The sequence below is a fragment of the Pezoporus flaviventris genome, unplaced genomic scaffold (assembly GCF_033815535.1).
Source record: "Pezoporus flaviventris isolate CSIRO_AGI_PZ_B2104156 unplaced genomic scaffold, CSIRO_AGI_Pfla_v1 ptg000021l, whole genome shotgun sequence".
Taxonomy (NCBI): Eukaryota; Metazoa; Chordata; class Aves; order Psittaciformes; family Psittacidae; genus Pezoporus; species Pezoporus flaviventris.
In genome coordinates this window covers 12,172,809-12,186,206 of record NW_026892569.1, presented here as the reverse complement: position 1 = coordinate 12,186,206, position 13,398 = coordinate 12,172,809, and the positions used below count along the sequence as shown (strand labels likewise).

Genomic DNA, 13,398 nt, shown 5'->3' with positions numbered 1-13,398 from the left:
CAGTGTGTTTAGCTCAAATTAAATATGAGCATCTTGCCTTTCCTCTTCCGTGTTTCTAGTTTTACTACATACCTAGTGACATATTGCCTAGTGGGAAGATAGTCTAAACATCCTTCTCAGTTACCAGGGACAACTTCAAGATGGGATGGCACAGATGTAAATGAGGAGAAGGTGGAGTATATAAAATCATTATATATAATTCTCTTTGAAAACGTATATCATAGAAACCCAGACTGGTTTGGGTTGGAAGGGACCTTAAAGCTCATCCAGTTCCAGCCCCTTGTCATGGGCAGGGACGCCTTCTACTAGACCAGGTTCCTCTGAGCCCCATCCAACCTGGCCTATATATATCTAAACAAGTTATAGGGTGGATTTACATGTAAAGTAGCTACTCCATAATAAGTCTTTCTGTGCAGTTTGTGCTCCATAATAATGAGAGTCAACATACCTCAGTTTGTAGCATAAAAGACCTTGGATTTATCTTGGGATAAAAGCATTCACGTGGGTCACTTAGTACAGAGCAAGTGCTGTGCTATAAATCTCTATCCCAGCACTGGTATAACTTATCCTCAAGCATGTATTGCCAGCTGCTGCTGGGAATTTCTGCTGGCTGACTCAAAGGAGTTATTTACTACCTGATGCCTGTAGTACCCAATGTCATGGAGTTTGCTAAAGCTTCTAATTTAGCAAAGGCTCAGAAACGGATTGGCATTTAGTAGGCAGCAGGCCAGGTGAACAGGAATGAACATGTAACCCATATTCCAAGGTTTAGTTTGCTAAAGATCTGAATGGGGTTTATTGTTCCAGCTGTCTCCTGGCTGACATCTCGTACCTATCTCCAAATGTATGGTACCAGTTACTGCATCAAGTGCACAGAAGATTTTATGCAGCACTTCCTATATGCGTGCTTGTATATGAGAGTAGAATGTGACTTCCTAGTGCTGTCAGATGAGTTAAATTAAACTTACAGCATATTGCATTTGTTTTTAAAACCTCTTTTCTTGCTTTCCCTGGCAAGTGAGCACATCTGTGAAGCAGCAGTACCATGACAACATCCGCTGGATTCGGGAAGCTGGCAGGCACAATTTGGTAAGTGCACAACTTCCTTCACTGCATGTGTCCTGGTCCAGAATGCTGGAGTGAAAAGCAGGAATGGGCATGAATGAAATTCCTGCCTGTATCTCCCAGAGCTGATAACTGAAACCTCTTTCCAAAGTAGGGGTTTTAGGGTGAGCTGAAGCAGTTCTTTCCCTTCACTTCCTCATCTGGAAATGTTCCAAAAGCTCAGCAATATCTAGTCTTATGTCTGGAGTGAAACACATCAATGATTCACTCTCCATCTCATTTGTAACTAACTTTCTTTCAGAGAGCTATTCACAGTGTCCCTCTTGGCATTGCTTTGGCTTTTCTTCTTCATGCCTGTAATTCTAGGTACGCTTTACAAAACAGGTGATGAGGCCAAAGATCTGCCATGCTTTTGTATAGTGGGAAGCAGGATGCCAGTGAAGCATCCTGTGTTTTTCTTTTAGGACAGGTTCTCACTGTGAAGCTAACAGATAACACTGTAGGGCTCATGTGCTCTCCTTATCTGGAAGCCAGATTGGTCCGTGGGGTAAAAGCTGGAGAGAGGAGCATAGTTGTGCAGGGCAGATGTTCTTTGCTATTCTTTGTTTCCAGATTTCTCTTCCCTTCAGCCCACCACTGCCAATTCACCTCTGCTTCTCAGCTGTTGATAAGGGATGTGCTGATAGGGGGATTATAGCTGAGCAATCAGGTTAATTTAAAAGGTGGGATTGATTGGACAGTAGCAGCTGAATACAGAAATACATCTCATTGTGTGAGTGGAGATAAAACTGAGTGCAAAGAGGGATTTTAGTTTCTTTTCTATGGAAGCTGGATGTTGATGAAGAATTAATCTGCACTTTCTCCTGCAGAAGGGAAGGGGTCATTCCTGTGACTCTATTCATCTGGGGCCTAAAGATAAGCCACTTGCACAGAGAACCTTATCACTTTGGCCTTTTTGTTTTACAGGTTGTTGGCTCTCAAGCTAGAATCTTATATTCTGATCAGAGGGGTCGTGTGTCTATAGCTGTGGCTATTAATCGAGCCATTTCTGAAGGGAGGATTAAGGTTTGTCATTTTCTTTGTTATTTGGTAAATGTGTTTGATATCTAAGACTGAGCTAGCAGGTGGAAAAGAAAGCAGTGAGAGCAGAAGTGCCTGCTGGTTACATGGAACCAGTACCCCATATCCTGAAGGCACCACTCCATAGTTATTCCCATTATGTACATCAGCATCACACTAAGGCATTGTCACTCATTCATCTCCATCTTTGTACAGCTGACTTACCCTTTTTAAAGGGGTAAACTCAAATAGGACTTAGACCTTTCCAAGCTGGAATGCATTCTGCTTTTCGTACTCAGAGAATGTTTGTTCAAGTATTCCAAGTGCTGTTGACCTTCTCAGGACTCAAAATGAACGTCATTGCAAGCTAGGCTCAAAAAATAAACCTGACCAGACCGAGCACCCCTTGGGGCTTTGACTGACCAGGTCAGACTCCCAGGCCCTTTGGATTTAGTTGTGTCCATTCTGTGTTTCTGCAAATCTCCATTCCTCCTCTTGCAAGCTGGGTGCTCTTGTCTGTTTTCAATGATGTCCTAATTCACTGCCAGCATAAACCAGAGCCAGCTAATTCCAGACCACGCTGTGCCAAGAGTGAATTATTCCTGTATAAACCCTGTGCATGGCAAATGATGACCTGGAAGCTGACCTAGATTCATACTGTCAGTTAGGTTCCAGATCGAGAATGGACTTGTTTGAGCTGTATGAAATCACTGATTTTCATTCTTAACTTCTTTAGTCTTGAAGTTTCCCAAAAGCATAAATAAGTGTAAAACTCTGCTGTTTGCTGATGAAAATGGAAACTAAGAACTATTTTTTAATGAAGACTTTTGCATACTGAAATGCCTTTGATATTTTGGCCGAGACGAAATAACCTTATGGCTGTCCCTCTTCTCCCATCCCTCCTTTTGAGGATGCCACTGGCATAACACCAGGCTCTTAGTTATGAAATGAAAGTGGCTTTCATGAACAGCATGTGAACATCTGTTTTATAGCAAATAACAGGCAGAGAAAGTGTTTCAGGCTCTTAGGAGAGGGGGCAAAGCTGAGGTTTGAGATGCCTGAAGACAGAAGTAAATTCAGCAAACGACCATCCCTTGGTAGCATTTGCAGTCCATGAAGGATTCCATTCTCTTGTCCTTGGCTTTTTGCAGGCTCCAGTGGTCCTCAGCCGAGATCACCACGATGTGAGTGGGACTGACAGTCCTTACAGAGAAACCTCAAACATCTACGATGGATCAGCCTTTTGTGCAGGTCAGCAGAGCAGCTGAGGCTTGTCTGGGTGAACAAGGGAGTTGCTTTACAAGAGAAACTGGGATTTTATGCAACACTTTTAAAATGCTTTTATTTAACCCTTTAATTCTGATTAATCAGATTTCCTAAGAAGGCTTGTGGGATTTAACAGTGGTAAGGATGTATGTAGAGCTACTTAAATAGGAAAGGTCCAGAAGAGTGCTGAACATTCAATGATGATGCACTAGATTTACCCAGATGTTAATGGAGAGCAGTGTCTGAGCACTCTATCTTCTGTCTGATTTTCACTTTGCACCTCACTGTTTCAAAGAGGGGATCTGAGCAGAATTACAGCTCTGTTTCCTTGGGATCCACAAGATCAGAAATCAGGTCTACAATGTATTATGTTTAAAGCAAAAAAGATTCACAGATATGTTCATTTCATTGCCTGAGGACTTTGAAAACAGGCTGGAGTTTCTGAAAGGAACTTTCCTTATCATAAGAGAACATACGTTGATAGCGAAAGCATAAGAAAGGAAGCCAGGCATTCTGAATTCAACTCCAAGCCTTGCTGCTCACTTACAGTGTGACTATGGGCAAATCATGTACATTTGCTATACAAAAGGAGCCTTTATTTCTGCACTCCTGCCCTGAGCTAACCAGGCCCTGCTTTTAAATTGATGAAATGATGCTTTAGAGAAATTAACCCAAGAAATATCTTGATTGAAAAAAAACAAGTGAAGTACTAAGCAATTTCTAACCTAAATCTCCCTCAATTTTCCATCCATAAAGTGGAAATGATGATAATGGCTTTAGCCCAGTAGCGTTCCTGCATGTCATGAACTAACAATCACAAAGTGGTGCGAGACAGGAGGCTACAAGCTGCTGTTGAAGGAGAAATTATGATAGAGGTAGATGAGTATATTGAATGACTTCCATTATGGCAATTCATAATAGAACCAAATTATGGCTCAATTTGAAGAAGAAAAGTTCCCTGCTATCATAACTGGATTTCCTGATGAAATGAGGCTTTTAGCTCTGTCTGTCAGTCCTACTTCAACCCTTCTTGAGCATGTTGGCTAATTCTAATAGGCCAGATAGATGCCTTGAATAATGCTGTGAGAAAATGGTGCAGCTGCACAGAGAGCAGCAAACCAAAGTCAGGCCTCCACCTTAGGGCAATAGAAATGAGGCTTGCTTAAAGCCCATTGCTCAGGTGTTTTTCTTTGCATTTTGTGATTTACGTGAACCATTTGCCTTCTCCAAAGGCTTATCTAAAGCCTCTTGACCACTGATTTCACTGGTCTTTAAAGCCAGGCCTATTTAACCAGGTGAACCTCTGGAGGTAATAACATCAAATCATTTAGGTTAAGGGAGAAAGCCCTTAAGATCATCAAGTCCAACCATCTTAGGTGTTCCTGTCTCCCTTCTTTCCTGTTTTAATACTGTATTTGAGCTGGTTCAGGTGAAATTGGCTCTTCTGTAGCACGCAGGAATTTTCCAGGGTGCTTGCTTGTCTCATTGTATTTTACAGTAAGTTCCCTAGCCTGATCTTTGGCAAACATGAGTCATTGCTGCTCTGTGAAGTGTATATCAGCACAGACATTTGCAGTGAGTGACCTTTACCAAAGCCCAGGAGCAGCACGTTACTGCATCGTTAGTTCACTTGCCATCTCCTTGTCGAACCTGGGCTCCTGCCACACTAGTGGCTGAGGAAGAAATCTGTACATTCTAGTATATGGGGATTTTGATTTCTCCCACTCCCTCTTGACAGCACTGTAATTATGATAATGGGGTTATTAAAGTGACATAATGCCAGATAAAAGATGCCATAATGGGGCTTTTGACAGGGTTTAACATAGATTAGTGCTCAAGTAAACTCATTTTTCCATCAGAGACATAACTGTGGGTCTGTGAATGTGGCTGCTGCAGCTATTGCTGTTTGTAGCTTATTTTTTGCTGTTAAAAGCACAGCAAATTATCTATTAAGCCCATCCTGAATTAAATCTAGACAAACGTTTTCAGTTTTACTGTTATCTTCTGTGTTGTATCTCCTTCCACCCATCTGGGTTTATGCTTTAGCACAAATTGCAGTCAATATACAAAATCCTAGTGAATTTCAGTGGAAATCATGCATTTGTCATTAGCCAAATTATATTTGTCTGTTAAATTCTTTTCCTTCATTTCGTTAAACAAATGACTCCTCCTGTGCTATTGTAGCAGTTCATGTTCAGATGAAAAATCCCCCAGGTCCAGAGAATTGAGGCCAGTATGTCTTTCATCCCAGCTTTGTCCCCAAAACACAGCTCCTGAGCTTTAAACTAGCTTTCTGTACAGGGCTGAATTAACTCTGCAGCATGGTCTGAAAATACTTCAGGCTTCTGAGAGCTGCATGGGGTTTGGAACAACCTGCTCTAGTGGAAGGTGCTCCTGCCTGTGGCAGGGGTTGGAACTGGATGAGCTTTAAGGTCCCAAACCATTCTGTGATAATCAAGGTGTCAGTGGAAGGAGTGAGCAGCACAACAACAACCCGAATGCAGTACATCAGATCTGTAACACCTTTCCTCTCCTCTCCTAGACATGGCAGTACAGAACTTTGTAGGAGATGCATTCAGAGGAGCAACCTGGGTCGCGTTGCACAATGGTGGTGGAGTTGGCTGGTAAGAACTTATCCATGTTTCTAAAGCTGGACTCTGAATCCTGTTACCACTGGTCTGGGGAAGAGAAGCAGGAGGGGAATTGCAGAGAAGATGTATTACTGGAGCGATTGTGATCATGGGAAGGATGGGTTTGGAAACAAGGGCTGAAAAGATGTGTCATAAGGCAAAGTGTGGTGGTGTGTCAGGCTTTTTAAATCAATGCCCATATGTCTCCAGAAAGTGTTTTGGACATTGGCCACAGCTCAGTTTGAAGAACTTCATTTGCCAAACAAGGACGGTCTGCCGTGGTCTTTTTGAACAGATCCTGCTTCCAAAGTTGTCTTCACACATGCACAGCCAGAGTGCTGGTGGATGGATTGTGGTTAGCTTTTCTCTTAAGCTGTATTTAAATCTGTGACCTTAAGACCCCAATACAAACGCTCATGTGCTAAAGTATAATGAGGGGTTATTGATACAAACCAGCTCAGGTGCCAGCAAACCCCTAGTCTTTCTCCTTTCTTGTGCCCGGGAGGATAAAAGACAAGACTGGATTAAATACCTCCTTCACATCAGACGCAGAACTAAGAGAAATGCCTAGGCTGAGAAGCAAATGAAAGAAATAGTATTATATTATTATTTTATTATTATTATTATAGAATTGTATTATTATATGGAGAGGGAAGCTCATCTCCTTCATATGCCACTAAAAGGCAGAGACTTTAGTTCTGGTTTGTTCTCTTCTGCATAGCTCAGCAAAGCCTTTCCCATTTAGAATCACAGAATGGTTAGTTAGGGTTGGAAACTCAAGTCTTCATTTGGCAGTGTCACCAGTCAAAAGGGGCACAACCCTCTGTTAAATACTATAGTGAACCCTCCCACTTCCCTGTTCCATCCAGCTCTGGAATATGCCAACAGCAAGCCAAAGAACTTGTAGCAGGTATTATTCAAGGAGACATTTGATGATACTTAATTGTTACCCACCTGGATGAGCTGAATCTAGGAAATACCCCTTCAAGTCAGATGAAGAATTCCCTCAGCTGTACTCTGATTCCTTTGATTTCAGTGAAGTAGCTGTTGAATAGCAGGTACATGAGAGCAGACTTGAATGATGGAATAAGAAAACTGAGAGCTTAGATGCACGGATTTGCCTTTACTGATTTCAGTGCTAACACTCACCATGGCCAGGATTTTATGCACAACTTCCATAACTCTGAATGGAAAACACATATTGACTAGTTCTGTCCGAATTGCCTTAGCTGAGTTTAACCTTTTAAAATATCAGCTTATGAAATATAAGCAAAGAAAATACCTTTCTGCTACATGTTGTGCGAAATGTTGGGAATATTTTAATGGTAATTATAATGATTAGAATTGCTTATGCCATGAATGTTTTGTGCATTGATGATGCTTAGTTCAAAGATATGAATGATCGTATTCCCTATCTCTGTGGTCTCTGTAAGGCAAATTCTTCCTGCATGTTTCTAGCCCTCTAAGCAATTCAAAGAGGGACTGGCTGAATGCGAGACTGCCCTTTCCACCTGGAAAACGGGCACTGACCATGCTGCAATCCCAGTTCCATTGTTTTAGTTGTTTCTTAACAGCGGAGTTACATCATTAGAAGGAAGTTCTTCCCAAAGCATAACAGAGGTGCTGTCATTTATGTGGTAACATCAGAAAATTAGCATGTGGCTATTCTCTGCAACAGAAATATCAAATGGAAAAGCAGGATTTGGTTATCCTTTCTGACATTTCCTATGGCTGCTTAGCAGCTTGTCACTGCTGAATGGTATCTGCTCACCTTGTTCTTGGGAACAATCATAGCCCCCAATTAAATCACTGTGCTTCAGTGAAGAAATCGGAGCCTGAAAATTGAGCCTGTCTCTGCATGAGCCTCACTAAGCCAGCATGCTGTGACTCAGAGGTGGTGACCATGTCATGTCATTAGATGCTGGGGTCTGGAGAGCTGTGGCACAATAGGGGCCTCTGCTTGGCTTAACTCATCATGGTACCACTCTGGCTAGTTAAAGGCTGCATCCCTTTGCCTTCTACAGAGTAAAAGAGGAATAATTTCAAGGTGGTGAAAGCAGCAAAACAAACCTCCAAGCATAATGAATTGCTCTCTTCTGCCGTGTTTTTCCTGTGAGAATAGAGATGTGCCTTTTACCTCCTTTGCTTTTTCTGTGTTATAGCCTTATGGGACAAACAGAAAGAGCAGGATTAATATTTATTTAGCTGGAATCTGCATCACATGTGCTGTTTGAGAGATTTAAGATTAACAATCTTGGCTCTAATTACAGCAAATGAATGCTATTCATTTCTTGCTGCCTGTGTATTTGCAGAGGGTTTTACGTTAGCATGGAGCCTGAGTAACCTGTAGTAAGAAGGCAGAAGCAATCTCAGAATCAAACTGCACTGCTGCCAGTGTGACATCTTGATTGTGAGAGAGGCCTTGTTTTCTTTGATCACCTTAGAAGGAGACATCTGGAAATTATAGGAGGTAGCTTAGGTCAAAATGCCACATGTTTCTTTAATTACCTGAAAATGTGACCCAGTGGTAATGAAGACCTAGAGCTTGCCTTTAAAAGTGAGAGGTTTTGCTGGAAAATCCATCCTAACAAACATTGGCACTTGAGTGATTTTTAGATAGGAGGACAGATTCTGATGAGTGATTTTGATTTACACTGGAGTAACTCCACAGAAATCAATGGAGAGGCTCTAAATTTATGGAGTGAGATCCAGTGCTCACTGTTTCTGCTTTAGCTTCAAAGGATGCTCTTTGGGATGCTGTGCGCAGAGGGTATCTTTGCCACCAAAAGAGCATCATCTTCCTGTATGGAATAGCTTTACAAAGCACTGTTCGAGAGGTCTGATTTTCTTATTGTCTGATATTGCCAACAGGCTGTCTTGATGTGTGATCACCCTATGATCCCAATTACATTGCAGTGGCATCAGTGATGTTCGTAAGTGTACCCCAGCTTGGTACTTTGACAGCAAAGGATTGTGCTATTTTAATCTCTGCACTGAAGCAACAGAGTATGGTGAGGTAACTGGCCCTGCTCCTCATATAATTACATTTGTAATGGTGTCATCCAGTCTGGTCCCCTCTTTTGGAGGAGATAACATCAACATGAGCTATTCATAAAGCAGCATTTGCAAGAAACGCCGATGTTTAGATGGTTTTCATCCCGAAATGAGACTCGGAGCAGAACTAATAAAAGATTTCACACACTAACAAGATCCTGGGAATTAAATTGGAGGTTGAAAAGCGTTGACAGTATTTTAAAGAGTCAGAGCTTAAAATATTTAAACATCTCAATTGAAAACATGACTTTGTTTCAAATATTTCTGTTAAAGATAAGAAACTGCTTCAGTCGGTGACATTCTGCTGTGAGAACTGTCAGCTTCAAGAAAACTGGGCCTTTCAAGAGAAATATGTTTGTAATATCTCTAATAATGGTAAAGTGGGGGGAATTCACGGAATGGCACCACGATGGGGAGAACTAGAGCAGTAAGTTCCTTGCTAAGCTATGTGATAGGGTTGTACTTAGCACACAGGTAGTGTATGTAACTAGTAAAAGGCAGTTAACATCACATAAATTACTTTACATTGAAAATGAGCAAATGTGAGTTCTGGATTGAGGGAGCAGATCCCAGGTCTGTGATGCTCCAATGTAGCCTCATTTCCAGAGGAGCTACTGCTGGAAAATACACAGTAAGAAACGATTCCTTCCTGGACCGGAAGGCACCTAACCCCTGTCTGATCCATGGATCTGTCTGATGTTGTTCTCTGTACATTTTGGAAGCTTATTCATTATATTAACTATAAAACACAGACGACAACATCCTGCCTCCAGGGATCTCCATTGGTAGATTCTCATACCATGTGGTGTTGTTTGATGTGCCCCATCCCTCAAGTATTGCTGATGCTCAGTTCTAACACCAGAACCCTCATAGATTTACGGTAATGGATAACTATCCTACTGCATTCTCCACTATTCCCCATATGCAGTGAAACAGGAACTTGAGCAGGCTCTGAAGTCAGACAAGATGTTCTGCTCTACGTGTTTTCCCCATCCTTTTCAAACCAGACTGGTTATTTCTCCCAAGTATAATCTGTTAGTTTTAACATATTCCTGTTCTTCTTCTGCCAATAAGTCTGCTTCCTGTAAAGTTGGCACTGGTGTCTTTAAACATCTATGTATCTCATTCAAAGTGAAGGCTGTTTTAGAAGGGATCAAGGCAGATGTGCATTAAGTGGTGGTTAACACTCTTTTAATAAGATACTTCTGCTCTTTCATTTGTCTCAGGAGAATATAAATAGATCCATCTGTCTGCTTCAGTAAGTACAGGTCCTCCTCCTGATCCTATCTATATGGCAGGCTCTAGTGTAGCAAATGAACAGCTAATGTTGATAATACCCTGAGGCAGGTAAGTGTCCCATCAGCAGGGTTAACCTTTCCTTACTTGTTTCTACACCCAGTCCAGTCCTCAGGAGGTGCAGCACAAGCCTGGCTTGGTCCCCCTGCTTGGAGCAGATGCTGGCTGATAGCTGGGCATTACAAGACAGGTGGAATAGGTTTGATTGTGGAATAGGTCATGAAATGAGGCCTTTGCTCTGCTAAATCCTGCTTTTTTTGCATGTGTGTGTGTGTAAGTAAAACAAGTCACTGACAGCGTCTCTTATTCAGCACCATTTCTATTTTCTCATCCTTGCACTGCAACTGAACAAGTCACCTCCTGTGAGTTTTGTGGGATTGGTTTGAATGATTTTGATTTAATTGTATTAAATCCATACTTTTTTTTTTAGGGGTGAAGTGATCAATGGGGGGTTTGGCCTGGTTTTGGATGGGTCTAAGGAGGCTGAAGAACGGGCAAAGATGATGCTCAGCTGGGATGTTTCCAATGGAGTAAGCAAAACTCATTACATATGTCCGCTTTAAGATCTTCCTGTCTTCAGGACTATGCTTGTTTAGGTACTTGGGTCCCAGTGCTCCTATCTTTTCTATCTGAATGGGGAGTATGAGCACTCAAGCAGCAGTTTTTAGCATCTGGCTTTCTGTACCCCAGGAATAGTCCTAATAGGCCAAGAGACTCATTCTCTTCCTGCTTCTAATATGGGAGGTTATGAGCCTCATTCTAGTGGAATCAATGAGTTGTTTTGTTTGGTTGGGTTTCTTTTTCTCCAACCAACTTCAAAGGACTTTAAGTGCTAAAAGAGGCTGAATAATTCCTGGGTAAGGAACTCATTGTAAGGCGTTGGGACCACCCCTTCTGACTTTACAATGTACTGGAGCCCAATAATTCCCACATATCAGTGTGTGTTTTGTTCTTTAAGCAGAAAGGGAAGCATGCTTACTATAACTTTGTTATAGTGTAGTTATAGACACGTTGGCATTGTTATTTGCCTACATAATACAATTGACAACTGTATGAACTTCAGTCTTGTCTATTCCCAGCTTTCCAGATCTAGGGATCTCGGAAGGCCTGTCATTTAAATGCCAGCTCATCGCTGCTACCATTAGAGTTTTTGCATTCCATTAGTGTCCAGATAGATCCTGCCTGGGTTTAAGACTAGGATCCCATCTCTGAAATGGCAGAGAGGTTTTGATTCAATATTTGCAGAGAACTAAATCAACCTGGCAGTGTAAGTAAAGGATAAGACCTGTTGTATTTCAGTTATGTAACCTCTCAAGGACCTGATGTATTGAGAATTCCTTGCCAGTACTGATATGATCTGTTCTGTTTCACTTCTCAAGAGAATTGCAGGATTCCTTCTTGCCTTATCCCACTACAAAAGCATCAATTGCTTAAAAGACGCTGTTGTCTAAAGCAAGGGCTAGTTTTACAGAGCTGGGATTGAGTGCACAATGACTTTTAAAGGGAGACTTTTGTGAAGTTTTTAAGGTGCCTGGCTCTACCAGTGTTATCTGTCCAATGGTATGTTTCTGCAGGAAGATGTACCAAGTGTACCCAAATACCACTCCCGAAAATGAAGTAGATATCACAAAAATCACTTCCCAAATCAGTAAGGAAACTAGAAACTGGCTGAAGGATTTATTGTTACGAAATTGGGCACCGGTGTTTGCACAGATGCTGTGCAATGATGGATGTGGCAGGAGAAATGCAGGATTTTTACACCCATTGATTTTCCGGTCTGACAGGTTGCCAGGCGCTGCTGGTCGGGTAATGACTATGCTTATGAAACGATCTGCCAAGCAATGAAGGAGAATGCCACGCTGAAGGTGACTCTCCCTCACAAGGTGGTGGATGAGAGCATCCTGGAGCAAGCTGTGAAACACTAGCGGTATTCCAAGTGCAATTTTGTCCATGCAGATACATTTGAAGTTGCTTCCTCAATACCTGTTTTGTCTGGCCAGATGATAAAAGCTTTACAAATGTCTATGTGAGCTCCTCTTCTTTCCCTTTAACTTGTTACCGGGGTAAACCTCTGTCTGTGACAGCTCCACTGATGTTGGGAATAATCTTTTCACTAATGTATTTGGAACAGTGTTTGCAATTCATTGCAAGTAAAGGAACTAGAATTGGAAGGGAAAGGGCTTACACAGGTAAAACTGCATTGCCTGCTGCAGGTGAGGTGTGATGAGCTTCTGTCCACAGGACTGTGGGCTCTCCAAGCTATATAACTGTTGGTACATGCCAGGTGAGCACACTCTGCAGCTCTGTATTGCCTCTGGTGCCAGGTAAAGGGGAAAGCATTTGTTTGGACTCACAAATCATTTCTTTACTCTGTTCATGTACTGTGTATGTCTCCAGATGAACAGCGAGAGTGGCATCTGCTTGTAACTGAGCCTTCTGTGAGGTGCAATCTGCAGTTGATGGGAATTGCTTTATATTATGGAAAAAACACCCACATTGCCAAGTTATACGCTTGAGATGTGAGTAGTTGCCAGCCAGATTTGACAGCCCTTGCTTTGACATATGTTATACATTACCTATTAGTAACAACCACACTGGACTGGGTCCAAAATTAGTATCTTGGTGGTGTATAAAACCACTTCAGTCTTCATAGTCCAAAAGCACTAGGGTACTGTTGTGTCAAGAGGAACAACCAGAAAATACCTGGCTTGTCTGGACTAAGGATTCTAGAGTTGTTCCATCGATCTGTCTTAATTCTGAGTTAAAAATCCACCAAAGAGAAGTTGTTGATGAAATATTTATGATGATTTCTTTACCTTCTGTATTGTTTAGTACTGGGGTACTTACCAGCAAACTCACCTTCACATCCCAGACCAAAAAGGAACCTTATTTTCATCCTTGTAGCTTTATTGACCAGAGGACATAAATTTGCAAGTATGCTTGGGTTACAGAAAGGCATCAGAAATGATGAGCAGTTGCTCCCATTTATGACCATTCAGTTGTTTAACTATGTAGTATATAATAGTAA

At 41.8% G+C, this 13,398-nt stretch overlaps 1 protein-coding gene across 1 annotated transcript in view; it reads left to right on the top strand.

Moving 5' to 3' along the window:
• The window catches only part of UROC1 (urocanate hydratase 1), a 35,790-nt gene extending 23,418 nt beyond the window's left edge, over positions 1 to 12,372 (top strand). The window contains exons 15-20 of the mRNA XM_061456082.1: positions 1,019 to 1,089; positions 2,032 to 2,130; positions 3,276 to 3,375; positions 5,933 to 6,014; positions 10,801 to 10,900; positions 12,155 to 12,372. Of these exons, the coding sequence (XP_061312066.1) occupies positions 1,019 to 1,089; positions 2,032 to 2,130; positions 3,276 to 3,375; positions 5,933 to 6,014; positions 10,801 to 10,900; positions 12,155 to 12,295 (593 nt within the window). The 3' untranslated portion in view covers positions 12,296 to 12,372. The remainder of the gene's footprint in view (positions 1 to 1,018; positions 1,090 to 2,031; positions 2,131 to 3,275; positions 3,376 to 5,932; positions 6,015 to 10,800; positions 10,901 to 12,154) is intronic.
• Positions 12,373 to 13,398: the final 1,026 nt, after the last annotated feature.